The sequence below is a fragment of the Asterias rubens genome, chromosome 1 (assembly GCF_902459465.1).
Source record: "Asterias rubens chromosome 1, eAstRub1.3, whole genome shotgun sequence".
Taxonomy (NCBI): domain Eukaryota; kingdom Metazoa; phylum Echinodermata; class Asteroidea; order Forcipulatida; family Asteriidae; genus Asterias; species Asterias rubens.
Genome location: NC_047062.1, coordinates 15,650,200 through 15,677,115, shown reverse-complemented (window position 1 = coordinate 15,677,115; position 26,916 = coordinate 15,650,200). Strand labels below are relative to the sequence as shown.

The following is a 26,916-nucleotide window of genomic DNA, read 5'->3' as shown; positions in this document are numbered from 1 at the left end:
TTGGTCGATATCTTGCGCAAATAAAATGAAATTGTGATCGCTGGCTCATTCTATTTTTAACATAGCGTGATCTATTCCTGGATATAAATGGCTCGTAACTTGGGCAAAGCAGAGGTGTGCGTTGCATTGGTTGAAGGTAATTGTAAGATGGGGGTTTTGTGTTTGGCACGTTAAGTGTTTAATCATATCAGTTGTGCGAGTCATGCATTGCACAGTGTATGCAAACTAAATTAGCACCGAGTGATAAAACTCTTGTCTCGCAAATCACCCTTTTAGATTTTGATTTGACATAAATGTCAAACACAATGACTTTTAAAGTTGGGATACATTATAAAAGATGTTGCGTTTATTCTGTCGGGGGTGCATTGTGAGGGAAAATCTTTCAAATGGCAATGATAAACGTGGATTCCAACACAACCCTTGCCGTTATGGAGTCGTCTCAGGCCACCCTTTCCCGGGAAATTCTCAGAAAAATGTGGTTGACCTGTCCACACTTGAACTACCGACCCTTGAAAACCCCTTGAAAACCCCGGGGAAACAGCAATTTCCTTGGAATCAGTTACTCCTGCATGGGAGTAACCCTAAAGATCTGAAGGAAAACGACAACGAGTGATTTTTGGTGAAAATAATGAACAATGTGTTTGAGCTCTCTTGAGATTAAACAGATTTAATTGAGGTAAAAAACAATCATTTTTGATACCCTTCTCCGGTGCTTTTCAGAAAGATTCACGAATTGGCATAACAAACCACAGTTTTCAACAACAACAAAACGAAAAACTGGGTAGAAACCAACGGGCAACTTGATACAGCCATGTACCATAAATACTCTTTACCCTGAGGGCAAAATATTCACTCAAATTGAAAATCCATATTCATCATTTGAGACGTTCTACCATGATTCTAGATTTTTTGACCGGTCAAAGTCTGAATTGATAATAATGTTTTTCAGCTGACGATGGTGCTAACTTCTAGAATGCAAATCATGGACTATTTGGATGGATTTTTGGTGAGTGACTGGCCAGAAAACACAGGAAGGTTAGGATTGAAGCTTTTTGTTTATTATTATTTTTTTTTTTTTTTTTTTTTTTTTTTTTTTTTTTTTTGGGGTTTATTTTTTGAATTTATAAATTTTTTATTTTTTATTTATTTATAATTTTTTATGATTTATTTTATTTTATGAATTTATTTATCTTAATTAATTTTTTTTTATTTATTGTATATGTATATATATATTTTTTATTTTTATTTATTTTTTTTATTTGGGGGAGGACATAATCAACTCTGACTGAAGAGGATACACTCACCCACATAATGTTTTCAGGAGGTTGCACCCCATATATGTTCCGTCATCCCTATATTATGTCATCCCTATGTTCTGTCATCCCTAAGTTCTGTCAACCCTATGTTCCGACACCCCTAGTGTCTTTTCCTAACCCTAATCCTGGCCAACAACTAACCCTAATCCTAGTTAGTAGTCGGGGGGGGGGGGTTGGGAACGTAAGGGAGTGTCGACATAAAGAGCAGACACCATCTCATATCATGGTTACTGTTAGCAGACGCAAGAGGAAAGTTCTAGCCTAAAGTCCCACTTGTTGCCCCAGAAACCGGTGCAAAGGTAGCCGCCGGGTCCCATGCTCCTGAAATCAGGTCCCGTCAGAACGTAGTCTGGAATCAGGTTGGAAAACTGAAAAAAGGGTGATATTAAAAATATTAGTCAAACTGTTTAGGAGTTTGGTCTTAAGACCACAATCAATAAAGAGCCTTATTGGCAAAGGGTCTTGGATTAAAGCTTTGATTATTTGCAGTATATTTTAAATTACATCAATTAAATAATCAGGCAATGAAAAGGGGAGTGGTGTGAAGTTATTTAACACTCAACGGGTTTGGGTTAAAGCTTGGGTTAGATATTAATCAGAAAGAAGCAAACTCAATGTACTTTATGCAGTGTGACCAAATGAATCATGTTTTCTTTTAGTGATGTTAAACTGGTGCAAACCCTGGATTGAAAAGGCTCTCACTATTTTTAGTATTATTTCTATTATTATTTATTCGGCATAACAAAATGAGCATGACAAGATAACAAAACAAAACATCAAGGACAATAAGCAAATGGCACATGCCTGGAATTTAGAAATGTTAACTGAATAGGCCTAACTACGACTCTGAAGCCTTTAGGTCCAATGCCACTTGCTACATACAAATCTAAGAATGCCACGATTACAGAAAGCAGTGATAAAATGTCTACAAGAAAATACACAAAATACACAATCCAAGAAAAGTTCAAAATATCCCCCAGGGGAAAATAGACATTACACGTACAACATACACAAGGACATAAACACATTCAAATACATTTAAACTGTAGACATAAAAATAATGCATAAACATAGTGCAATACAAATAAAAATGTGTTATCCGCATAAAAATACATACAAAATACAGTAAACAAGCGGTGTTTGAAGCTTTGCATGGTATTGGAAATAAGAAGTATAAACTATAAATAGTAAACTTTCGGGATACAACCAAATGTACAATCTATCTTGGAAGGAGTGTTGGCTCTGAGAAGACCCAGTTTTGTCTCTACGTTTAGAACAGTATACTCTGCTCGTCTTCAGAATGAAAGCAGACCGGCTCTTCTCAGAGCCAACATTATCCTCCCAAAAGAGATTTTACACATGGCTGTACCCGCAAGTTAACTACGGGTGCGTTCGTTTAGCCTCCCTGGCTCGACCCCGGGTCTCCCCCGGTACATTCGAATAGCTCTAACGGGGCTCACCCGGGTCAGCCCCCAGTGCCCTGCTTGTGGAGTGGGTCACTTGTGGGTGACCTGATGTGCATGCCGTCACCACGAGAGGGTGAGTGTGATCGTTCGACTCTTGTCAGGGGCTCACCCGAGTGAGCACAACGGGGTCGACCCAGGGAAGCTAAACGAACGCACCATATAGTTACTTCTTACAAAAAGCAAAGATCCGCCGGTTTTTGACATCCGGGGCTGGAAAAACTATGGAAAGCCACAAATGCAAATCAAAAACTATGGTTCCTAATTCATGCAAACCAAATACCTCATGAGACCGAGACAAAATCAAGTTGTTGCCACTTACCGGTGAGCGGGTCATGGGAGGGATGGTTGGGGCAGCAAGCTGTACCACATCCTTAAGACCATGGAGAGAAGCTCCAAGCAGCACTAAGGCAAGTTTGTTGGACTGATGAGGGGCCAGGAAGAGCGCTCCGGTTCTCTCAGCTTGGAAGACACATTTTCCGAGCTCTATCCCTGAGGAGGACATGACATGTTGTTCGGGTTGAAAGAGGGCAAGGTGTTTTCTCCAGGTAAAATGCAACTCAGATAAAAGCAAAATCATTCTCTGTAAAATACTTATTACCTCGTGTGCTGTAGATCCCTAAAAAGCCTTCAGGCCTGCATCCTTTTAATATTAATTGAGTGAGAAATTATCGAAATCTTCGTTATTTCAGAGAGAGCCGTTTCTTACATTGTGTAATACTATCAACAGCTCTCCATTGCTCGTTACCAAGTTAGTTTTTATGCTAACAAATTGTTAAAGCAATTACCAATAGTGTCCAGCCTATAGGCCACAATGACCTTGATCTTAAGACCAATCCCCACACTATGTTTTGAGTTGATATTCGTTCATAAGATAGGTTTGTAGGGTCCTGCTCTCTAAATGTAAAAGGGTGAAAAATACCACTCTTTACATTTCGAGTTGTCCCTCATATGGCTCTTTAAAAAGAGTGGTGGTTATTTCACTCTTTTAGAGGGGTTTCACTCCAGGACAGAGTGTAAAATCACTCAAAAAGATGCAAACTTCAATCTAAAAGAGTGGACTACCACTCGAAAAAGAGTTGTCCTTCTTATGGCTCATCAAAGAGTGCCTTTTCACTCTTTTGCATTTAGAGAGTGCCATTATTGTTCTATAGTTAAATTTAATAAAGAATTATTCCGTGGGGTTGACGGAGACATAAGACAAACTTTGTGAGGGCGTATTGTTCCTTTGACCCAACACAAAGGCATGTGCGTCAGAATGCCATGTCTGAAACAACGCCACATTGGCTTCTCAAAAATATTACTAGAAACGCTTCCCATAAGTACCTGGACAAAACCGGGGTTGTATGGCATACTTCCTCTCTTTAATTGAAACGGTATCACCGGAATGTATAGTTCTGACGCATTTCATCCAAAGCTGAAATAAATGTCTCTGTGAGAACTAGGAAACCATTCTTTCTATCGGATGTGTTTCTATATGGGGAGGGGTAGTAAACAAGTCCTTTCAATGTATGTTTTCTTTTCTTCTTACCGGAACTTGGAAGTAAATTGAAGAAATCATTTTCAAATATAAAGTGGTCATTCGTGTAAAACATGGCAAAACATAATTTTAGTTCTTTCATAATGTAAAGTAACGCAGAAAAAAGGTCATCACAAACACTTTGAGGCTCACAGATCTACCCAGTATGGGTTCTCTTACTTTGTTGGGTTGGGGTTTCATTGAAGCCAATTTGGGTAGAGGGAAATAATAAATTTCTATTTAATTTAAAAGAGGCACTGGACACTATTGTTGATTACTAAAAAATAGTTGTTAGCATGAAAACTGACTTGGTAACGCGCACTGGAGAGTTGTTGATAGTAGATGTGATATATTGTAAGTATTCAATGTTTTTGCTTAACTGATATATATAACAACAGCGATGTAGAGTAGAAGCTAGAGGGACAATGATTCTATAATTTATGTTTCCTGAGACAAGAAAACAGTTCTTGGAACTGAGACAAGAAAACAGTTCTTGGAAGAAACATCAGAATGGCTGTGTCCAGCAGTTTATAAACGCAGCTGCATAGTGAAGCACAAGAGACAAAAAACCATTGGAAGAAACTCAAGTGCTGCTCCAACCGAACCAAATAATGACTCCACAGACATTTAGACTAAAGAGGCTTCTACTTGTATTGGGTGTAGGGCAAGACACAGCAAACAATGGGTGGAACTTAGTATTCTATTGTAAACAAAGGCTAGCTCAGCTACAGCTGTGACTGCCCACCGTGTTTTGTTAAATCAAAACCCATCATAATTAGGATGGGTACACTCTAAAACAATGGTCGGTATGTTCTAGTTATGATAATCTTGTAAAGTCAGATACATGGAACAGGGTGCAAGGAACATTTAAGGAGGCGGCATCAACACAGTCATTGACACAGTCTGGTGACGTTGAACATCGAGGGGATTATTTTAAAGGCACCGGACACTTTTGGTAATTACTTCAAATTATTGTTAGCATAAAAACATACTTGGTAACGGGCAATGGAGAGCTGCTGATGGTGTCAACATTGTGAGAAATGTCTCCCTCTGAAGTAACGTAGTTTTGGAGAAAGAGGTAATTTCTCACTCAAATAATAACAGACTGCAGGCCTAAATCCCTTCATCATGCATCTTAAAGCGCACAAAGTCGTGCAACAAGGGTGTTATTCTTTCTTTATTCTCTTACAATTTCGATGACCAATTGAGTCCAAATTTTCTCAGGTCTGTTATTTTATAAATTTATCGGGATACACCAAGTGAGAATAATGGTCTTTGGCAATTACCAAACGTGTCCAGTGCTTGAAAGGTCAAATTCAGTTTTGTAACGCACTCATTTTCAAACAGATAGTAGAGTCCACACAAAAACGGTTATGTAAAATGCGACTGTATTTGGATACCCTTCCAACCAAGGCGAATTTTGTCAACATCCAAAAGCATCCCATGACATCACATTCATGAGTCTGAACATTCTCTTGCACTGGGAATTATTTGTCAGTTCATTCTTGAATTTCCAGGATATTTAATCAAAACGGCGACGGATTGGACCTTTTGACTGATGAAATAAATTCCCATTGGAGAATGTAAGAAGACCCATATCTTGTTGACATCCAACGACGTCATGTTTTCAAATTCTGTTCTGCGAGAGTATCAGTTTAAATGAAATTTTAGAGCACCATTTTAACTTGAGGATAGCGACTCGTCACTTGTTTTCCCCCAAAAAGGAGTGACCCACAAAATAGAATTGGACCTTGGAAAGAAAGAAAAAACAATGGGGGAAAATAAGATGACCGAATTCCAGGAACTTAATCCAAGCAATGATGCACAACATTTTCCCAATACGCATGATTGGCGCGCACAACTCTGGGTGTAATACGAGACTCCACGCAGCACTGGCAGCCATTTTGGCGCGCTGAGTTTGAAGCAATGTTGAGATCACAACACAAACCTGGCGTAGTTACATGAACACTTCAGCGTGGCGTCCCATCTCGGCAGCTCATTTGTATATGAAATTTTTGTTTGACCCACATTGACCGATGTGTGTTAGCACTGTATAGGCCTACTAGGTACTTTCCCGAGCTCTGTGGGGAAAAAAAAAAACCACTAAATTGGTAAGGTCGTGGGTTCGAATCCCACCCGAGTATTATGCATGCGATTCTTTTCAGAGCTCGGGAAAGTACTGACTATTCTGCTATTATCGAGAGTACCCTCTCCCCATAAAGAGTAAAAAATGAAGGTTGCTCATTGGCCAAACCTTTTGCAAAAGGTATCTAAATAAAAATGATATATATACAGCTGTGTGCTTTCATTATGTTTACCCTTATGGTAGCATATGACGTCAATGAAGAAGGCCTACTAAAAACTATCAAACAAGGGTTCGTAGAACGATCTTAGGCAGGCAACCACTTTTAATGATGCTCTTATTACTTAGACTACGTTACTTCACGTTTATCACAGTGTATTATACTATCAATAGCTCCCCATTATTTGTTTACAAACTAAGGTTTATGCTAATAATTTTTTTGAGCAATTACCAATAGTGTCCACTGCATTTAATAAAATACAATATAAGAATGAACATACCTCGTTCGGTCGTTCTCAGTGGAACTTTATCTAGGAAGTGATTCGACCATGAATTCTCCTTAGGTCCTCCAATAAGGATTAAGTTATAATTTTTGGATGCCTCCTCGCTAAGCTGTTTGTCTTCAACCACTGAAGCAATGGCATCTGAAGTGATATAGAAGAGATTGGCGACGTATACTGCCTGTTGTCGAAGATCAACGCTTCTGGTTCTATCCAGTGTACCTGATGAGGGGAGATTCAAACAAATTTGATCAGAAGGTGAAGCTAACATGATTCAAACCGATGTGGATCTAGAAATGAAATATTTAATATCTATAATAGTCTTAGGTTCATGTGGGTGCAGAAAGACGTGAAAAAGTTCAACTTATTTGCATATGAGAGAACAAGAAAGCGAATTGACTATTCTAGTATTAAACAAATTTCGATTCTGAAATTATTACAGTGTAGTGCAAATTGTAGGCGATGCGGCACGTTGACCCCCCCCCCCCCCCCCCCCAAATGGTGACCGAGGTGTAACGAGCGTGCATACAAGGCAGTATATACCAACCTATTTCAAAAGTTTGGTACATAATGACACATCATTTGAAATACCTCAATTTAAAAACTGTCCAAAATATACTTGACAGTTGTTTGCCGATTAATATACATGTCAATCAATTGTTAAAATGTTGTGTTCAAACATGCTGTTACAGAATGTCAATTTTATGCAATTTGTTGCCCTTTAATATTTATGCCTAAGGCATGTCATTCACAAGGATAGTTCAATCATTATTTTCAAATGTCATTCTGAAACAAAACTTAGAAAAGGTGTTTTTCATGGCTATTAAATATTTATAAATAATACGTTTAATTCCATTGTTCAATACTATATGGATCTCTCTGTCATCAATTGGACACAAATTGTTAAAAATGACGAAACGAGTGTACGACACGCAGCATTCATCAATAATGCATAAAGTCAACTTCTGTTCAATGCAGAATTCAATTTGTGCCAGTCTCAACAATTAAAGGGAGACAGAACAGTTTATCAAATAAAAAGCACCCCTTCAAATCATCTGGTCTCAATATATAAATGCAAATATCATGGAAATTTCATTCCAGTTTAATGGCATTCTCGCTTTTCAGAGAAAAATGTGTGAAGCTGCGGTATGCTCTGAAATATTTCACACAAAATTTCATCTCAGAGGAACCCTTGGTTTACATATTGCTATAGCTTCTATAAGCATGTCAGTTCCTAACCTTTCATTTATTTTTCATACAAAAATCACACTAGAATTTATACACACCCTGTCTGTGTGTGATAATCGTGCGATTAAAAGAAAAAGAAAAAAAGTGCTGCTTGAGTGTTGATCATATTTCTTGACACTCAACTGTCACCATTGCCCACGGTCTCGGGTCTCAGAGCTAGCAGCCACTTCAAAAAATATGAGTTTTACACAATCATTCCCCCGAACAAAACCCCAGAAGAAATGCCCTTTACTCAAGAATAGATGACCTTGTCCCGAATGATGTATTCATATTGCCTACAATCGTTCTAGGCGCCTTGGTGGTTAGCACCATGTGTGTTACAAGGAATTATTATTATGTGGAGAAAGAAAGAGACAAAAAATATTACCCACTCATGTCACCACTCCCCAACAGTGGAGATTTTGACATTTGTGAAATCTAATAAAGAATTTCTCTGATTTGATAAGGACTGTGCACGTTCTGATATGTCCATATCGGAGTCTTTCTGTAAAGACAGAGCAGCTAAAATTACCAAGACTACTTTTTAGAGTACTGAGTAATATTTATATATTATATAAAAACAAGCCAGTTAATCTTTTATTAGCTAAAACATATTGTAGATGTTTTTATTTAACAGAATGTTATGATGTATTTATATGCGCTCTTATATTAACCTGGCTACTCCTTTGGCAAAGTGGTGTTTTTCATTTAAATCCTGCCTATTAAAAGGAAGGTACACGTTTGATAATTACTCAAAACAAATATTAACTTAAAAACTGACTTGGTAACGAGCATTGGAGAGCTGTTGATAGTATAAAACATTGTGAGAAACAGCTCCCTCTGAAGTAGCATAGATTTTGAGAAACAGGTAAATTCTCACCAAAATAATAAACGACTTCTAACTAGAAGTCTTTGATTCCTATCTGAAAGCACACAAATTTGTCCAACAAGGGTGTTTTTTTCTCTCATCATTTTCTCGCAACTTCGATGACCAATTTAGCTCAAATTTTCACAGGCTTGTTATTTTATGCTTATGTTGGGATACACCAAGTGAGAAGACTGGTCTTTGACAATTACCAAACGTGTAACTTCCCTTTAAAGGCAAAATATGCCTTTGGTTTTTGAAACTATTCGATTGTTTCAATCATTATATGTATACAATAAAACAAACATGTAAAAAAAGATGGTCGTGTTTTTAAGACATCGCCGAAAATCCTGAGAGAGTCCCCGTAAGGAGAATAATCCCTAACAAAAATACATAATCTGAGTGGCGTTACTCTCAAATTCTTCCAAGTAAAAAGGTTCTCAAATAGATCACAGTACTCGAACATCATCGGAGCTCTGCGATAAATTCTACATAGACCGATTTCACTATAAAGTTCGTGATATCATTGCTATACTCATTATCGGTTATGCAGTTAGTGGTGGATATCTGGTGATGACAAATTAGCGTCCGTAAAAACAAATGTGTAATCGTAAAGTAGAGTTCAGATGCTGGGATGTCCTCCGCTTAGAATGTGTTCTTATGAGGGGCTCAAAGGTCATGGTCAAACTGAGTTTTTTTTATGCACTCATTCTCCAATTGAAAGAGTCCTCATGTTAGTGGTGAAATAATTACAAGTCAATTATAACCATACGTTAAAATCGTGAACATGTTCACTTTGTATGACACTCTTTCAGAACGCCAGTCAAGAAGTCAAATTCCATGCCGTTTTGGGTTGAATATCGTCAACATTCAAGAACGAACTGAAATGTTCTTGTTTAAAAAAAAAATGTACAGACCATTATACTTATGTGACGTCACCGACCGTTTTGTTTGACTTTGAAAACACCGTTGCATTTTACAGTATTAGGCAATAGACTTTCAATTTCTTTTTCCAGTCTCATGAAGGACTCATGAGTGGATCATCACACTGAATTTGACCTTCCCCATCGTGGCCATCAATGTTTAAAGTACACGGCAGTGCACTTTCTTTTTATAATTTTTTCCATTTTAATACCCACCTGTATAATAAAAAAAAACATCCAAAGTGATAAACAGAGCAGCATATATATATGCTAATGTGTACAATATACATACTAATGTGCAGGTAGTGTCAACAACAATTTGAATTCTGGGTTACTCTCCAGGAATCAAGTGGAGTTTCAGCCTTGTGTATGAAGGAACAAAATATGCCGTCAAATTTATACTGGTATTCTCCGACCAAATTACCACCCATGACAAAAATACACATAAATACAACAAATACACACAACCAGCAACAACAGCTAGCCAACATCTGTCGATCTAAAAAATAGCTTCAGTACAAAACGAGTATCAGATAAAAAATGCAAAAGTAACAGTATAACTGCCATGTCTCTTATACTTTAACTTACTAAATAATCCATTGGACACCCACTTTATTGTCATCGTCCGTAAACCGTCTTCAGGTTTGCTACCATACATATTTCATTACTGGTGTAAGAGCAGTGTTGGAAGCTAATTATATAATATAACAATGATCTATGCATTTATGCAGCGTTTACTGTCAAGGGCTTTCAAGGTTTTCAAGAAAGATTTTCAAACAAAAAATGTTTCTGCAAGGTTTTCAAGAAAGAAGACATCAATCATCATAACAAAACAGATGGAGAATTTTTAATAACATACCTCAGTAAAACAATAAGTCTGAAAAAGGTGAGTTTTGAGCGATGCTTAAAGTTCAGTAAGAAATGGCATGACGTACTTGATAAGGAAGATTATTCCAAAGGTTTGGACCAGCTGCATGCATAAATACGGAATCTAACTGAATACACATGAATACAAACTCTAATGTGTACGTACACGATGTGTTTGTGTACGTACACGATAAGAGAGAGATTTTGTTTTATTCGTGCGGCGGCAATGAGCTTCCGTACATAAAGACTGTTGGCAGATGAAGAAACATGGTAGAGGTTTTTGTAAGAATCCTGGTATTTAGAGCATGAGCGGAGTGAACTGTTTAGCAGTAGGTGATTTAGGTTTACTGACATGAAGCGCTTTTGATATCAGCCATCCCTGGATTCTTTTCAACTACCATGGCATTTTCGCGTAACCAAAAGGTAGTTCTGACCCAGGGCCCAACTTAATAAAGCCTGTAAGCACAAGAACTGTCTGAACACAGAATAGTTTTGCTCAGCAGAATCAGGTTACCAGCCCAAATAACAGTAAATCTGCCATGTTGTGGCTGGTGCCCGACTCAATTCTTGCTTAGCAAAGAAAATTTGTCGATCGGTATTTTCTGCCTTTTTTAAAATTGGGTCCAGGGCCCAATTTCGTAGGGCTGCTTAAGTAGAAAAAATTGACCATCTAGAAAAAAACTACTTAACAATTAACTGCTTATCAGTCACAAATTGTACATTTGACATGGTAGTTTGGATGGTGTCCTTATTGTGGTAATCACAAAATGCTGGTGCTTAGCTACTTGTGTGCTTAAGCAGCTCTATGAATATGGACCCTTCTCTCAGCGTGAAGCAATGCTTAAACAAAACTAAAGTATCAACTGTTAAAACTAACAGGAACATATGGTCGCATGTTTTTATTGTGGAAATTGTAAGAGAAATAATTTGTCTGTTATACAATTAGGAGCTACATTTAAAAAAAAAGTTACCCTGGTGACAGAATGTTTTTTAGACAATATGGCTTTGATATCTATTTTATTTTAATATTTATCAATGTAGCTGCACAGTGGCACAGTTCCTGCAAGCAAACTGCAGGGCATGATGGGGCCGGGAACACTCGGCTTGGAAAATTATCGGTCGGAGGAAAAAAAAATGCTTTGGAATAAAAGGGTCACATGGTGTAGAGTTACTCTGTGTAGACATCAAAATCCTACGACTCCGGAAAATACATCAGATACGACCGAAATATGATATTGACTCTACTAGCAAGGCAAATGTCAAACCCCATAATGGTTTCTGTGTGTATGCATCCAGCCCACATTACTTTGTACTGATGGGGTTGGGGGGGGGGGGAGAGATTCTACACAGAAGAGATCGTTTTGTAGAAAAGAGTAATTTATCAGTGTAAGGGGTTGACCCAGACTAGCTCTCTCCGATGGAGGGATGAACTTACCCGTTACAACGAGAAATTTATCCTCAGCGATTCTTCGTGCCGGGCCGAGATTGGAGAGCACTCTTCTCTGTCTATCTGCTGCGGGATCACATTCAAGCCACAACCCTAGCAACAAGGACAATCAAGAGGAAAACAACATGAAGACAAACACTTTACTTAACTTAAATGCATTTATAAAGAGCTTTAACACAGTTTGAAAGCGCTGTACAGTCAAGAAAAACATTAAAATGCAGGATTAAAAAACGTGAGCAAAAATAGCAATATGTTTTTTTTTAAATACACAACAGTTAAACAAGTAGCAAAAATTTAGTAAAAACATTGCATTACAAACATACATATTATACAGAATGAAATACAAAATAATAAACGTCAGGCGGACCCAGTGTAAATCAACCCCACTATACTGATAACAAAAGGAGACAAAATTGAAAAAAGGGTAAGATCTCCTCTGCGACCGCAAAACACACACTATAAAAATTAACATGACAAACACGTTCTTTAGAGCTAAAATTAGAACTAGAATCGATATTGTCCACGTCACAAATATACATAAATTTATTTTTTCCGTTCGCACATATTACAAATAATACAATTATTAAGGCCCTGTCACACCTTGTGACAGGGCCTTAAGTTAGAGACAATTGATTACAACGTTACACTATTGAGAGGACAGAAATATACACACTCAAACAAAATGTCTACCTTAATAGAGCAAATTGGAATGGGGGATGTAGGTAGGAGTGCGTATATTGAACAATTAAACATAAGAAAGACCGTCACAGCAGAAATGATTTTCGATGGTTTGCTGGCATTAACGTACCCAAACAATAGCTTAATATTATAGTATCAAGTGGAGATGAAAATAATTGGTTATGATTTGTGTACCCAATGAATCAGAATAAAAGCAAAACAATTTTTTATATCTTCATATTTTTCCCTTGCAGTCAGACGTACTGTTTGCATTGTATTTTAGAATTTAACCTTTTCAAAATTACAACATAAATTTGTGCACGTATATTAATATAAATTTTAACATCCTCATTCAAATTTATATTTATATTGTGGTATTTATATTCATTTCATTTCTGAATGAAAAGGACAGTAATTAAAAGTACAGCAAGTTTTGGCAGGAGCTTGACTATTACTTTTGTAGTCTTGGGGGAGCAGGGCGACATACGCAAAGAAATGCAAATCAGTACCAATAGAAAAGTTACTTATAAATAGCACTTGAACTTCAAGACATATTGTGAGGCTATGAATAGAACTACGCACTATTGACGTCACTATTGCTAAAAATAATACCAGGATATCAGACAAACATTATACCACATTCATGTGATCGCCGTATCGTCGTGCTAGACCACAGTACAGCAAAGCCCACATGAGTCACATAACGCGCCAACCTTAGTGAAATTTGACACGTTGTCTGCACTAAGCTTCTATTTTTAGCATTTTGTGCAAAGTGCTATTGACAAGTAAAATTTCTGTTCTTTCAAATCACAGATTGATTAGCATTTTCCCGGTTTGTTCATATTAAAACACGGGGTAAGCTGCTACAAAAGAGTAGCTGCACGCTTACACTTTACAAGAAAACAAATTTACATTCCAGAATAAAAAGAGCAGAAGCCGAGATGACAACAGCTTTTAAAAAACCCTATAATATACTCTATACTTTCACCAATCAATAACTTATTACATTATTCTCGTTTTCATGTTATCGGTGCAGGATCGAGCTGCCTCTAGCTACCGAGCGATCTCGGTGGTCTAGTGGTAAGACATCTGCTGTAGAATGGCAATGCCCGTGGGTTCAAATCCCGCCCCAGTAATATCAGGCATGATATTTTGTTCCTTGGAAAAAAAAGTAGGTCAATTTTATAGAGTGCAAAGGTTGACCTACATGTGCACAATTTGTCTGACTTTTTCAAGGGCAAAAAAAAAAAAATCGAAATTCAGACTAAAGTATAGAGACTACCATGCCTGTTAAATATTCCTGTGTGTGTAGTGTTTTCCCAGTTCTTGACTATACAGTAAAACACATCTGTGTATGGGTAAAACCAAAAACATAAAAAAGAAAGAAAAAAACCTCCATCCACACACTCATATAGGCCTACCAGAATTGCAGTTATATAATATATCACAGACTTGCAGTTATTCAAATAATTATGTCACAAAGTATATAACACGAGTGGTGGAAATATGTTTTCTGAAAAATAAAGAGGATGACATACCCCGGTCATTGCGACACACTGCAATGTCTTCATTGGGGTCTTCTGATTCAAGAACCAATTGTTGGTCATCTACCTGAAACAAAAATTATCGCATATAAATAACTGACGGTATCATACATGTACATTACTGTTAAAGCCATTGGACCCTTTCGGTAAACAGTATTGTCCAAGGCCCACACTTCGTGTATCACAACTTCTATATCAAATAACAAACCTGTGAAAATTTGGGCTTAATCGGTCATCGGAGTCGATAGAAAATAACGGGGAAAACCCACCCTTGTATCCGCGCGTTTCGCCGTGTCATGACATGTGTTTAAAATAAATCCGTAATTCTCGTTAACGAGAATTGATATTGTTTTACTGTTTTCTCAAAAAGTAAAGCATTTCATGGAATAATGCTTCAAGAGAAGTATTTCACCACTACATTCTGTAAACCCTGTAAGTTATTTGTAAATCTGTGAACTTTTTTTTCCTGTACCGAAAGGGTCCAATGGCTTTAATAGCTGAAAAGTGAAAAACAACAAATAACAGTGGGTTTCAATGCATTGCATGGAGAGGATCAATGTATATTCAGTGTGTGGTAACACCGATTGATGTATAGATAAAATAAACATCAGGACAATTCAGGAGGGATGAACAAATTTTAAGGTTTTTATGGCAGCCCCAAACAAGGACAGAAAGCTAGATATCCCCTATAAAGGATTACATCAAACTCCTAAGGAAAAAAATTACATGAAGAACTGTGCTATACAGCACTATATTATGGCAGCGTGATGACGTCATAATATAACGGTCCATTGGTAATGGTGTCTAGTTTAGAAAAGTTATCCATTTTATAGTAACTCAACCAATGGTGTAGCATCGCTGTCAACTTGAATTCATGTACAAACATGACCGAGTTCCGAAACTCTCTTCTCTCACTGCATGATGATATGGCTCTCAGAAGCCTGCATCAAGAATAGCCAGCCTAGTTATGTCCCGGTTAAAAAAAAAAACATTTTCAATGATTGGCATTTTGCAAAATCAAATCATATCATTTCACCATTGGGCAATAAGCAATAATTCTTTGAAAACCACCTGAACGTCTCTACGTAATAGCAAGGATACCCTGAAAGATTGATATGTTTGCGCAGCAGTTTGCATTTCTTGATTTCAAGAAAATCTTGAATTCCAGCATACACTCTATCTATACGGAAACATCTTCGGGCACTTGTGCTATTTGAGTCTAATCCAAACAGTTCTCCAAGACATTCACGCTAATAATTGTCCACGCATAGAAACATTTAGAATAACTCAAAGCTACATTTATGACAAAATGGTGCGTTCATTCTTTCAAGGTCATGTCCAGCAAGGTAAATCTCAGAAAACAACTACAATCCCGGCAAAAATGCTTGGGCCACTCATTCCTAACGTTATATAAAACCATGCCGTGTCCACTTCCCAAAGACAATAAACAATTTCCCCCCGACCCCCGTCCCCCGCTCAATGTTGACTGTAACTAAGAAGAAGACCGGCAATTGGAACCAACGTTGAAAGGGGGCGGGGGGGGGGGGGGTGCAACGAGATATGGCCGGGATTGTAGGTTACAAATCAGCATAATAACCACCATACGTTAACATTCAACCACCGCGCACTAGTAAAGAAAACCTCACACTTTTTTTCTGCAGATCAGCAACAAATTCAGCGTCTAATTTATTCCGTGGTCTTGTCGTTTACAATTACGCAGCATAACAAATTTAGACTTTAATCGCGAGAGGCTGGCAGAATAAGTTTCTCCTGACACATCGCCCATCGAAAAGGTGACCAAGCTGAACCAAATACGAGGATATATTAATTCTACACTGAAACCCTAGGGGCTGTTTTCACAGCATCGGTCTTGTTTTTTCATCTAGGCTAGGCCAAGTGACAAACGTTTAATACACACACTCTTAAAGGGAACCACTTAGGATTTTGGGGGGAAGGTGTTTTTTCATTTTATTTAATACAGCATGCCTTTTGGAGTAGTGTGGTCATTCCAGCCAGGTTTAACACGAATAACACCACCAAATTTATGTTGTTCGTGGTGTGGACGATCATTATCACGTAAAAACTATTTTAATAAACTCTCGGTTTAAAAGAGGCTCTGCTTACAAAGAGTACATTCTAAAGCCCCGAATCTCATTTCTGCTTTGTGTTTCTTTGTTTTGCTTTGTAGCAAACGTTCTGTTAAACGACAGTCACATCAGGATCTTCCTATAACAAGAATCGACTGTTCAAGTCGTGGCCGAGCGGTTAAGAGCACCGAATTCAAACTCTGGTGTTTCTGATCAGAAGAGTGTGGGTTCGATCCCCAGCCGTGACACCTAACCATTGCTTCGTCCTTCGGATGGGACGTAAAGCCGTTGGTCCCATGTGTTGTGTAACGCATGTAAAAGAACCCAGTGTACTTTTCGAAAAGAGAAGGGGTTCGCCCCGGTGTTCCTGGCTGTGGCTGCTGTATGCACCGTAGCACCTTGTAAACCCTTATAAGGTACTAACTTGGGTCTCAAAATTCATCACTGCAATTATCTATCTTTCTGAAAGTTTGTATATACTCGGCGCCTTGAGTACCTTGTTTGGTAGATACGTGCGCTATATAAGACTTCTATATTATTATTATTAAGTAAACTTGCAGGTAAAACCATGTGTAGATCACTTTCTGGAAGGAGTGCTGGCTCTGAAAAGAGCCGTTGTGGTTTTGACGTTTCGATTAGTGCTGACAATTTCTGCATTCTGACGATGAGCAGAGTATACTCGGTAAACTGTCTGAAACGTCGAGACCATGTTCCAGTTCTTCTCAGAGCCACACATCTCCCAAAAGATATGTATACAACCGTTGTACCCGCAGGTTTTACTAGTACATGTAGTGTAATAGTCATGTCCCATCATAGAATCACATTAATCTTTATGTTATAACAAAATGTGACGATTGTGAATTTTTTTACGTGAGATTCTTTGAGATAACTTTGTTATTAATCATTTTAACAAATACGTTCATTGCATTTTCTATACATTTCTGCAGAATGAATGCAAGAAAAACTGGCACATGTTGTTTTTGTGATTTATTTCCTTACAGTTGAGTGAATTGAGAGGAGTAATGGGTCTGTGATAATATCAAAAGGGACCAGGACCATGTTGTAATGTGGCTAACCATCCTTGCAGTATGCAAGTCTGACCATCTGATGCACACACATGAAGAAGTTTGTCAATAGTGTTTAAATATGCATACATAATAAAACGACACTAAAGGTGTAATAAACAAAAGTCGCAGACAGTGTTTACTTTTTTTTGCGATCAACCATGATATGATATATAATCTGTGAAATTTGGGGCTCAGTGCTTTTATTTTGTTTCACTTGTTTTATTTAAGGTACTGTTTATTATCTAGGTATTTTTTTATTTTTTTTTTATTTATATTCTGCAATTTGTTTTGTTCATTTATTTATTTTATGTTGGCGCGCGGGGGGGGGGGGGGGGGGGTGCACAACATCCACAGTTGAGCAGGTTTTAGACATTGGAACATGGCTACTGCATAGAGCAGTATCGTGTCTTTTATAAACACGTCATGTTCACTAAGGTTGAATAAAATTACACAAAAGTGTCATTATATACACTTGTTCTGACACATATCCTATGACAAAACTGTATCATCCACATGAAACCTAACTTGAGATCCAGCAGCCGATTTCACGAAACGCTAGGATTAATCCGATCTCGAGTTAAACCGAGTTACTCGTCCTAGCTTAGGATCCTAACTGCTTTTGTTAAAAGTAAAAGTCCAAAGATTAATCCTAAGTTAGGAAGAGTTTGGTGAAATCAACGGCTGGTGAGTAGAGGTAGAAGCTTTACCCAGCTCCATAACAAAATTACCTTGCAAAAAACAGCGCCCTCTATCGACAATGTGCCATCAAAACGACCTGAACAATTTCTGGTTCTCAAATAAAAAAATTATTGATGTATAATGGAGAGAGCGAGCTCGCTGGGAGATGCGACGTAATCGGTTTGGCAAATATGCGAAGCAAAGTGCAAGTGGTAAAGTACACAGTGTGGCTGTGTACACAACGTTGTCAGACGCAGGAGGTTGATCAAGAATTATTACTCTTAATTAACATTTCGCCAATAAGTGAAGCTACCAGGTTTGCTTTTGTGGACCCTGCCCTGTGGCTCTGCACATTAATTTCCATGGAAAGACATTGTGTGGTTTGAGTGCGGTCATTCAATTAATCACTTGAAGATTTTGTTTTCTAAGAATGCTAAAAAAAAAACAGTCGTATAATAGTAACTGTACAAAAGAACTTTTCCGTCTAAAATGGTGGTATCTTTAATCAATTGCATTTCAAAAAAGTACCAAGAGTCATAAAGCACGTTCAAAACAAAACAGCACATGAACTGTAGTAACTTCTTTTTGTTTTAATGTAAGCAAACATTCAATACAGATATCGCAGGTGGGCTTTAAAGGTGTGATTTGGGGTTGTATGCTCCCCAGTGAGGTGAGAAAGTTTGATGAACAGGGATAATACCTTGAGTTAGCCATTAGGATGTGCGCTATATAATTATGTGCGCTATATAAAAAGAACAAAGTACTATCAAAAGAGTGTGATGATGTACGTTCAATATACTTGATACCTTGGAACAGATGTCAGGGTTACTAAAAGAAAGGTCGGGTTATTTTTAAGACTAGCAATCATCTCTCATGAGGGATGTAGGGTAATGCATTGCCCCAATTTTCTGACCCTCGCAAAATAAAAAACGAGCTTTTTAAAAAAATACCTGAATGGTCTCTGCTCTGCAATGGCGGGAGAGGTTGCTTCCTTGTGAAATCTTGAAGGCCTCAACATTGCTCGTCGTTAGGCTGGCACGCTCGCCTCTCAATGTTATCTAAGAGATTGGGAAGATAAGAGCATTTGCCATTCAAAAACCATAAGGAACTAGCCCCCAGCAATCAAAATACTTGTTTTTTTCTAAATGTCTCCGAGTGTTTATTTGTTTTCCCGACGTTCCCTGGGTTGTATCAGAATGAAATATGTTTCCCGTCAATAAGATTTAAGGTGGGAGGGAGGAAGGGGGGTTAGGTACCCTTGAAGAGTCTGGACTGGAAGATCAAATCTCGACTCGAGCAAAATTCATTAAATCAAAGCTAATCATTTCTGAGGCTGGGTGGGATTTAAGGGAAGCCCTTAAGCAGAGTTTGGAGTCGCTAAGACGTGGTGGGTTGACCCCTTTAAAGGGCACGCACACCGTGTAAACTTACCGGTGCGGATATTTTTTAAGATCAATATTAATGTTGCTTAACACTACCTTCCAACATATAATGTCCTTTGTTCCTATTTTTTTCTTTCCCATTTTCACCCTTTTTTGTTGTTTAGGGATTGATATTGATAATGGTTGCCTAAACATAGCTTATCATCGGGCTCCTATGTAAAAGGCCGGAGGGACTTTAGACTAAAAGATAAAAACAACAAAATGCACTGGGAATCATCAAAATTTTTTGAAAACAACAATGAAAATACTAAAATTCAGAATCACATGAGATTTAGCAAACATTACTTTACATCCACTAGTTAATACGGGTTGAAAAGTACATGTATGCTACACATTAAGCCCTATAATAACACTATAATAACACTACCACAAACCCTCCTTTCATAAAAACTGTGTGTTTGTTATGAAACAAAATATCCTGACAACCCACAGAATTGTATTTACTTCATTTTATTATTCTATACATTGAAACTAACAAGCCATAGGCCCATCCCCCTCCCCCCCCCCCCTGAAAAAAATAAAAGAACAAAAACATTTGTCAATTCAACTTAAAAAACTGGTTTACCTCACATCTCTTATTGGTTGATTCTTAAGAATGCTTGTTCACAACTATTGAACTTTCTGTGTTTCTCTGAGTGTCTTTGAACTAGATTGATGGCGCTCGACGATATTGGATTGGACTGGGACAACACCTAATCCTCTGAGCCTGGGGATCCCTTTTCAGAATCAACAGAACCTCCCTGATAATCCAGCTTTGGTTTCATCAGTCAAGCAAACCACACAGAGTATCCATTACAAAATTATAATAGTAGCTATCGTTCACAGCTACGACCAAAATACATCGGGCCTTTTCGAAACCACGACTTCGGCTTTGGATTCGGCTTCAGGCTCTGTTCTCTCATCTGAGCCCTGTACGCAAATAAAAGCACGCGCAATCGCAAAACAACTGCGGGTACAAGCTAGCCTGAACCGAATCTAGAGCAGAAGCAGTGGTTCCGAAAAGGGCCTAAGACTGAAACGGGTATCTCTTAACCCAATATCATTGAGCTGCTTAAAGGCATACAAACTTTCTGCTAAGCAGTAAAGAGCAGGAAACCAGTCACAGTTATTACATGTTGCAATTATTGGTTTCCCATGCTTATCAATCTATCCGGCCATTTTTGAGAGACAAAACAATGTGTTTTCCCTTCTCTTGCAGTGGAATGCTAATATTAGTGTCTAGAGCATCCTTTTACGACAGAGTAAAATGTTGAAATAAGATTTAACGATGAGCAAGCTGAAATTCAATTCTGTCCTCCCATGATAAAGTACATGTCCATAAATAAACCATCAGTTGACGTGAATGGCAAACATTGCTCTTTTGACAACGCTGCAGATCACTCACAGGTAGCTTCCAATGTGACAGCCAATGAATAAGTTACCATGGTACCGACTTGCACAACGATGCGTCGTAGCCATAGCAACACCCATCAATTACCTAATGTTACTAAGGCAAATACTATATCCTATAATACATGTACAATCTGATCTGTTGAACTCTGGACGTACATGCTAGCTAGCGCACTGATGGTTCCCAGTGTTTACATGTTGCCATGGTGTCTATTATGTATGGAGCGAGGGCGGGGCCGGACATTAAACAGAACAATTATTTCAATCTCATTGAGTATTCAATTTACATGTCAATGTTAGCCAAAATGGCTTGTTGTGTTTTGACAACATAACTATTATGGAGCGAAAAGGTAAATAAAATAAAAGATGGTTAAACAAAATTGTATTCAGTTATTTTGTTATGATGTATCTCTTCAAAATGTTCGAACAATTTGGATTTCACTCAAAAATGTAATCAAGGGGCTATTCCACTGCAGATATCATATAGCATCGTCTGCCAGTACTGTGATGCAATATGTCAGACATTCACTTTGTACTAAGTATACATATACATCGGTGTAAGGATGAACAACAAATACAAGGCTTTATCCCGATGCAAAAATAATTGAAGTATCACTTAAAACAATGCATGATGTATTTCCAACCAATGATGTCGACGTAACTGTTACAAAGTAAAACCCAACTGTAGTGCCGTCAGAATTTAAAGGGACATACGGAACATTATATTATACTTTTGAAAGACCATCCATTTCATAACAAACGCTTTTCATAGCCAAAAGCGCCCAATCCGAAATTAACGTGTTCCTTTTACTGGACACCTTTGGTAATTACACAAAATAATTGTTAGCATAACAACTAACTTGGTACGAGCAATGGAGAGCAGTTAATAGTGTAAAGCATTGTGAGAAACGGCTCCCTCTGAAACAACGTAGTTTTTTAACAAGATGTAGTTTCTCATTCAATTGAATCTAAAAAATACTTCAGGCCTGAAGCCCTTTTTAGGCATCTGGAAAGCAAAGTAATTTTTGCAACAAAGGTGTTTTTTATTTCATTTTTCTCTCGCAACTTCGACGACCAATTGAGTTCAAACTTTCACAGATTTGTTATGTTATGCATAATGTTTGGATACACCAAGTGAGAATACTGATCTTTGACAATTATCAAAGGTGTCCAGTTCCTTTAAATGGACACTCATTACATGACAACGATAGTAAATTCACTGAGCAGCACTGACACTGAGCCCGCTCCTTCCTAACGTAAGTCCCTGGTAGGTAAATAAAACTGATTGGTCGTGACTGCAAGCCTAGTCCCCAAGCTACCACACTGTGAGACACACAACAAATAGCGTGAGGTAATACTTGGTACTGGAGGCTATTTAAAGGCAACCAGTTTCAGGCAATCTCCATGAAGAGAATCCATTCACATTTGAATGTTCAAAATATGATTCTTAGGGATCGTAAGAAAATGTTCGAATTATGGCTGATGTGCTACCAAAGTACTCCGGCAGCATGCACTGCAGTAGGTTACCTGTAAAAAATGCCTTGTGTGACAAGGCCCTTACACGAATAAATTAAGAAAACTGCCATCTTGTTGTCAATATTCGATTTTCTTTTGTCCCTTTATTAGTTCTCTCGGTCAGCCGTGTTCTTCTGTGAACAATCAGCTATTATCCCCACTGTTCCCAGTCCACCATTGGATTGAATGCTTTCGTGATAGTCCTTCACTCATCTCTTGATCGATGCAAGAGTTGACATATATTTATTTATCCAATGTTTTTGACAATACAATTATTACAACAAGCAGAGGCCATCCAGGGAAAGGCAAAAGTGTTTTTTTTTTTTTTTACTGACACAAATAAAAAATGTGGGACTTCCCAGACCTTTCTCATTTAAAAGAGTTAAAAATAAATAATAATAATAATAATAATAATTAGAGATTTATAAAGCGCACATATCTGCCTAAAATGGCACCCAAGGCGCACAAGAAAAAACACTAGAAACAGTAATTAGCAAAATAATGACAAGTATGGAAATGACAGTTAATCACTGGATTCCTTCATGAGGTATAAAATACAAAAATCTAAAATTGTAGTGAAAAGTGAAACAAAATATTGCAACTTAGAACATCGCACTGTGCCTGCGCCAGTCTGAACATTTTTGTTTTCATGAAGGGCATTGTTCATTTTTCCACCATGGATAATGAAACTCTATAACTATATTAGCTAAGTATCTCGAATACCTTAATGACCACACATCAAGATGAAAGAAATGCAAGGTTCATTGCCATGGTAACGCCTGAGTGAGGACAGGGACACACTTTCTTTTTTTCAATATAAAGGCAACATGCACAAAAAGGAAATCAGAATCTAATTTGGGGTCTATACTTTGGGGAATTAAACTGAGCGGATAAACGTTGAAAGACTAATCAACGAATCACAAATCCCAATGGGAAAATAAATAAAGCGTTGAAGCGTACCATCTGCTCGCAAAATGTCATTGTGTGCAAATACGTAATATGTATATCAATTCAGTTTAAAGGATGCATCATTATGTTTTGAAGCCGGGGTGGTAGCAGCTGGGAAAAGAACTCCATTGAAACTCAGTGTAAACCAATAGCCAAACAATTTAAAAACGCTTGCATGGAACCATTAACAGCAACAACTACAACAACTTAAAAGCGACCGTTTGCGTTATTTGAGCTGACCTTTTCTGAAAGTGACCAACAGAAAATTGAAAACTTCTCACAACCGTGGACCATTTATTGTCCTTTTTTTGTCAGTACCCAGCTTGATTGTGTATGGGCGTGTACAGACACACCCACACAGACGAACGGACAAGGTAAACGCTTCATGAGTTGCATGACAATTTAAAGAATCAAACTAAAAACTAAAAGTTTCACTTTTGAAATGTGGGTCAAAATTGAAGGTTCAGCCAGAGTGTTTGCCTTGTCCGTTCGTCTGGGTGGATTGCCTCCCAAACACATTCAAACTGGGCACCCTACGGGTAATTACTCAAAAAAATGATGAGCATAAAACCTTACTTGGTGACGAGTAATTGGGAGCTGTTGACAGTATAAAACAATGTGAGAAACGGCTCCCTCTGAAGTAACTTAGTTTTCGAGAAAAAAAAGTAATTTTCCACGAATTTGATTTCGAGACATCAGAATTAGATTTTCTCGAAATCAAGCATCTGGAAGCACACAACTTCGTGTGACTAGGGTGTATTTTCTTTCATTATTATCTCGCAACTCCGACGACCAATTGAGCTCAAAATTTTCACAGGTTTTATGCATATGTTGAGATACACCAAGTGAGAAGACTGGTCTTTGACCGAAATTAATGACAGAAATACTAGAGGAGAAAATCCTTCAAAGGTGATATCAGATAGCAATGTAAAAAACACTCACCCGAATCGTGCTTAATCTGAAAGGAACCCGCTGCCGCAAAACTTGTACCCCAAACAGCCCCTCGCTGGATGCTGGATTGACCACACTGAGAGTGAAGTCCTCGTTTGATGTATCCATACTGTACTGACTGTATCGGTTCCTAGTCGGGCAAGAGGTACCGTCACAGGTCTCAGAGTTCCCAGTGAATGGAGGACTACGATTTTCAAATCGTTTTGCGGCCTTTTTGGTAAAATTATTGACCTGGGGATCATTGACAGCACCTCCATCATTTGTCTTCCTGGAAACCAGAGAAACAGAAGAAAAATAATTCGATAAAATATTCCAGAATTGCCCATCGAATAAGTATTGTTATTTCTACATCCCCCCCAAGAAAAAAAATAAAATAAAATAAAAACCCAAACAAACTCAAAAACCTAACAATCCAAATGGCAAACTCCACAAATAATTGATAAGTAAACTAGCACGGCTGACCCAAAATTTGTGGGCTGGTTTGAATATACACAACAATGCAATGATTTATAGAGGATTGAGTTTCGTAAGGGTAAGCCAAAGTTTCAAGCTTGCCCAATTTCATAAAGCTGTTAAGCAGAAATAACTACTCATCAATTTTATTTGATAAGCGACAATCGATTGGGGCACCAGGCACTACAATGAAAACGTAAATGTAATTTTGGCTGGTAACATATTTCTGTTAAGCAATTTTTTCTGTGCTTAGCAAGTGTTTGTGCTTACTTGCTTTATGAAATTGAGCCCAGGGCCAAATTTCATAGAGCTGCTTAAGCACAAAATTTTGCTTAAGCACAAAAATCCATGCTTAGTAAAATCAGATTACCGGCCACGACTCCACTCAATTGTTATGCTAAGTAAACAACAGCTAAACACCAGTCACAAGCAATGTATGTGGCATGAAATTTTTGCCAGTAACATGTGAAAAATAAGCGAGGTATTTTCGTGCTTAAGCAATTTTTTTGCTTAAGCAGCTCTATGAAATTGGCCCCAGGACTCATTGCAGCTATGGCTTACCGCGTAGTTATGTGACCATTTATAAATAGTCACGTATCTCAGCTGATGACGTTAGCGCCATATTTCCGCACTTAGCATTGTGTTTGAAAAATGCTTACTATACATTAAACACGCAATCACCATATAACAAGCAAAAATTCATTGCCTTCCTTGAAACACACATTTGCAATAAAAAAAGGAGCCCCAAGGTTGAACTCAATTTCGTGATGCACTTATCTCGATTATCCTCGTGAAAGTGGTCGGACAAAATAATTACAAAACCTCACCATGAATGGTGTGAAATGACATTTTATTTAAGAAATGGGTCCGTACATTCCAAAGAATAATATCTGCGCCCGTGGAAGGTCGCCGTCAAAATTTAGAAATGAACTGACAATATTCTCTGTTGAAAAGTGTACAGACTAATAATTTGAAATAAATTGTACAAAACACAGTGGTATTTTTCCACCTTTGGTAATTGTCGAAGACCAGTATTTTCATTTGGTGAAGTATCCCAACATTATGCACTGTGAAACTTTTGAATCAATGGTCATCGAGAGTTGCAAGAGAATAATGAAAGAAGAAAAAAACCTCATTGCATCAATAAATGTGTGTGTTTTTAGATGCCTAAAAACATATTAAAAGACTTCATGCGTGAAGCCTTTTAATGTTTGGGTAAGAAACTTTATTAAAAACTTAGTTACTTCAGAGGGAGCCGTTTCTCACGATGTGTTATACTATCAACAGCTCTCCATTGTTTGTTACTAAATAAGCTTGTATGCTAACAATTATTTTGAGTAGTTACCATAAATAGTGTCCTGCCGTCGATTTCACAAAACTCTTCCTAACTTAAGACTAATCTTAGGACTTAGGACGAGTCCCAACCCTGCACTGTAGCATGCAGACCTTAAGATTAATCCTAAGTTAAGACGAGTTACTCGTCCTAACTCGATACAAGACGAGTCCGAATCTTTGTGAAACCGACCCCTGTGGCTTTAAAGGCAGTGGACACTATGGTAATTACTCAAAATAATTATCATCATAAAACCTTACTCGATTACGAGTAATGGGGAGAGGTTGATGGTATAAAACATTGTGAGAAACAGCTCCCTCTGAAGTGACGTAATTTTCCACGAATTTGATTTCGAGACCTCAAGTTTAGAATATGAGGTCTCAAAATCAAGCATCAGAAAGCACACAACTTCGTGACACAAGGTTTTTTTTCTGTCATTATTATCTCGCAAATTCGACGACCGATTGAGCTCAAAATTTCACATGTTTGTTATTTTATGCATATGTTGAGATACACTAACTGAGAAGACTAGTCTTTGACAATTACCAATAGTGTCCATTGTCTTTAATGCGAGGCTGGAGACTTGTAGTTTCCCTCTGAATTTTATATAGTACTCAATCC

The 26,916-nt window shown here is 37.8% G+C and overlaps 1 protein-coding gene across 3 annotated transcripts in view; it reads right to left on the bottom strand.

Moving 5' to 3' along the window:
* Positions 1 to 1,231: 1,231 nt before the first annotated feature.
* LOC117293672 (uncharacterized secreted protein ARB_06907-like) overlaps positions 1,232 to 26,916 on the bottom strand; it is a 44,246-nt gene continuing 18,561 nt past the window's right edge. For 2 of the 3 annotated variants that reach the window (XM_033776073.1, XM_033776081.1), the window contains 7 exons: positions 24,501 to 24,777; positions 19,215 to 19,322; positions 14,427 to 14,499; positions 12,199 to 12,303; positions 6,882 to 7,103; positions 3,102 to 3,271; positions 1,232 to 1,684 (listed from right to left, as the gene is read on the bottom strand). In XM_033776073.1, the coding sequence (XP_033631964.1) occupies positions 1,550 to 1,684; positions 3,102 to 3,271; positions 6,882 to 7,103; positions 12,199 to 12,303; positions 14,427 to 14,499; positions 19,215 to 19,322; positions 24,501 to 24,777 (1,090 nt within the window). In that variant the 3' untranslated portion in view covers positions 1,232 to 1,549. Of the gene's footprint in view, positions 1,685 to 3,101; positions 3,272 to 6,881; positions 7,104 to 12,198; positions 12,304 to 14,426; positions 14,500 to 19,214; positions 19,323 to 24,500; positions 24,778 to 26,916 lie in introns of those variants that run through there. The other variant, XM_033776088.1, reaches the window with a different exon arrangement.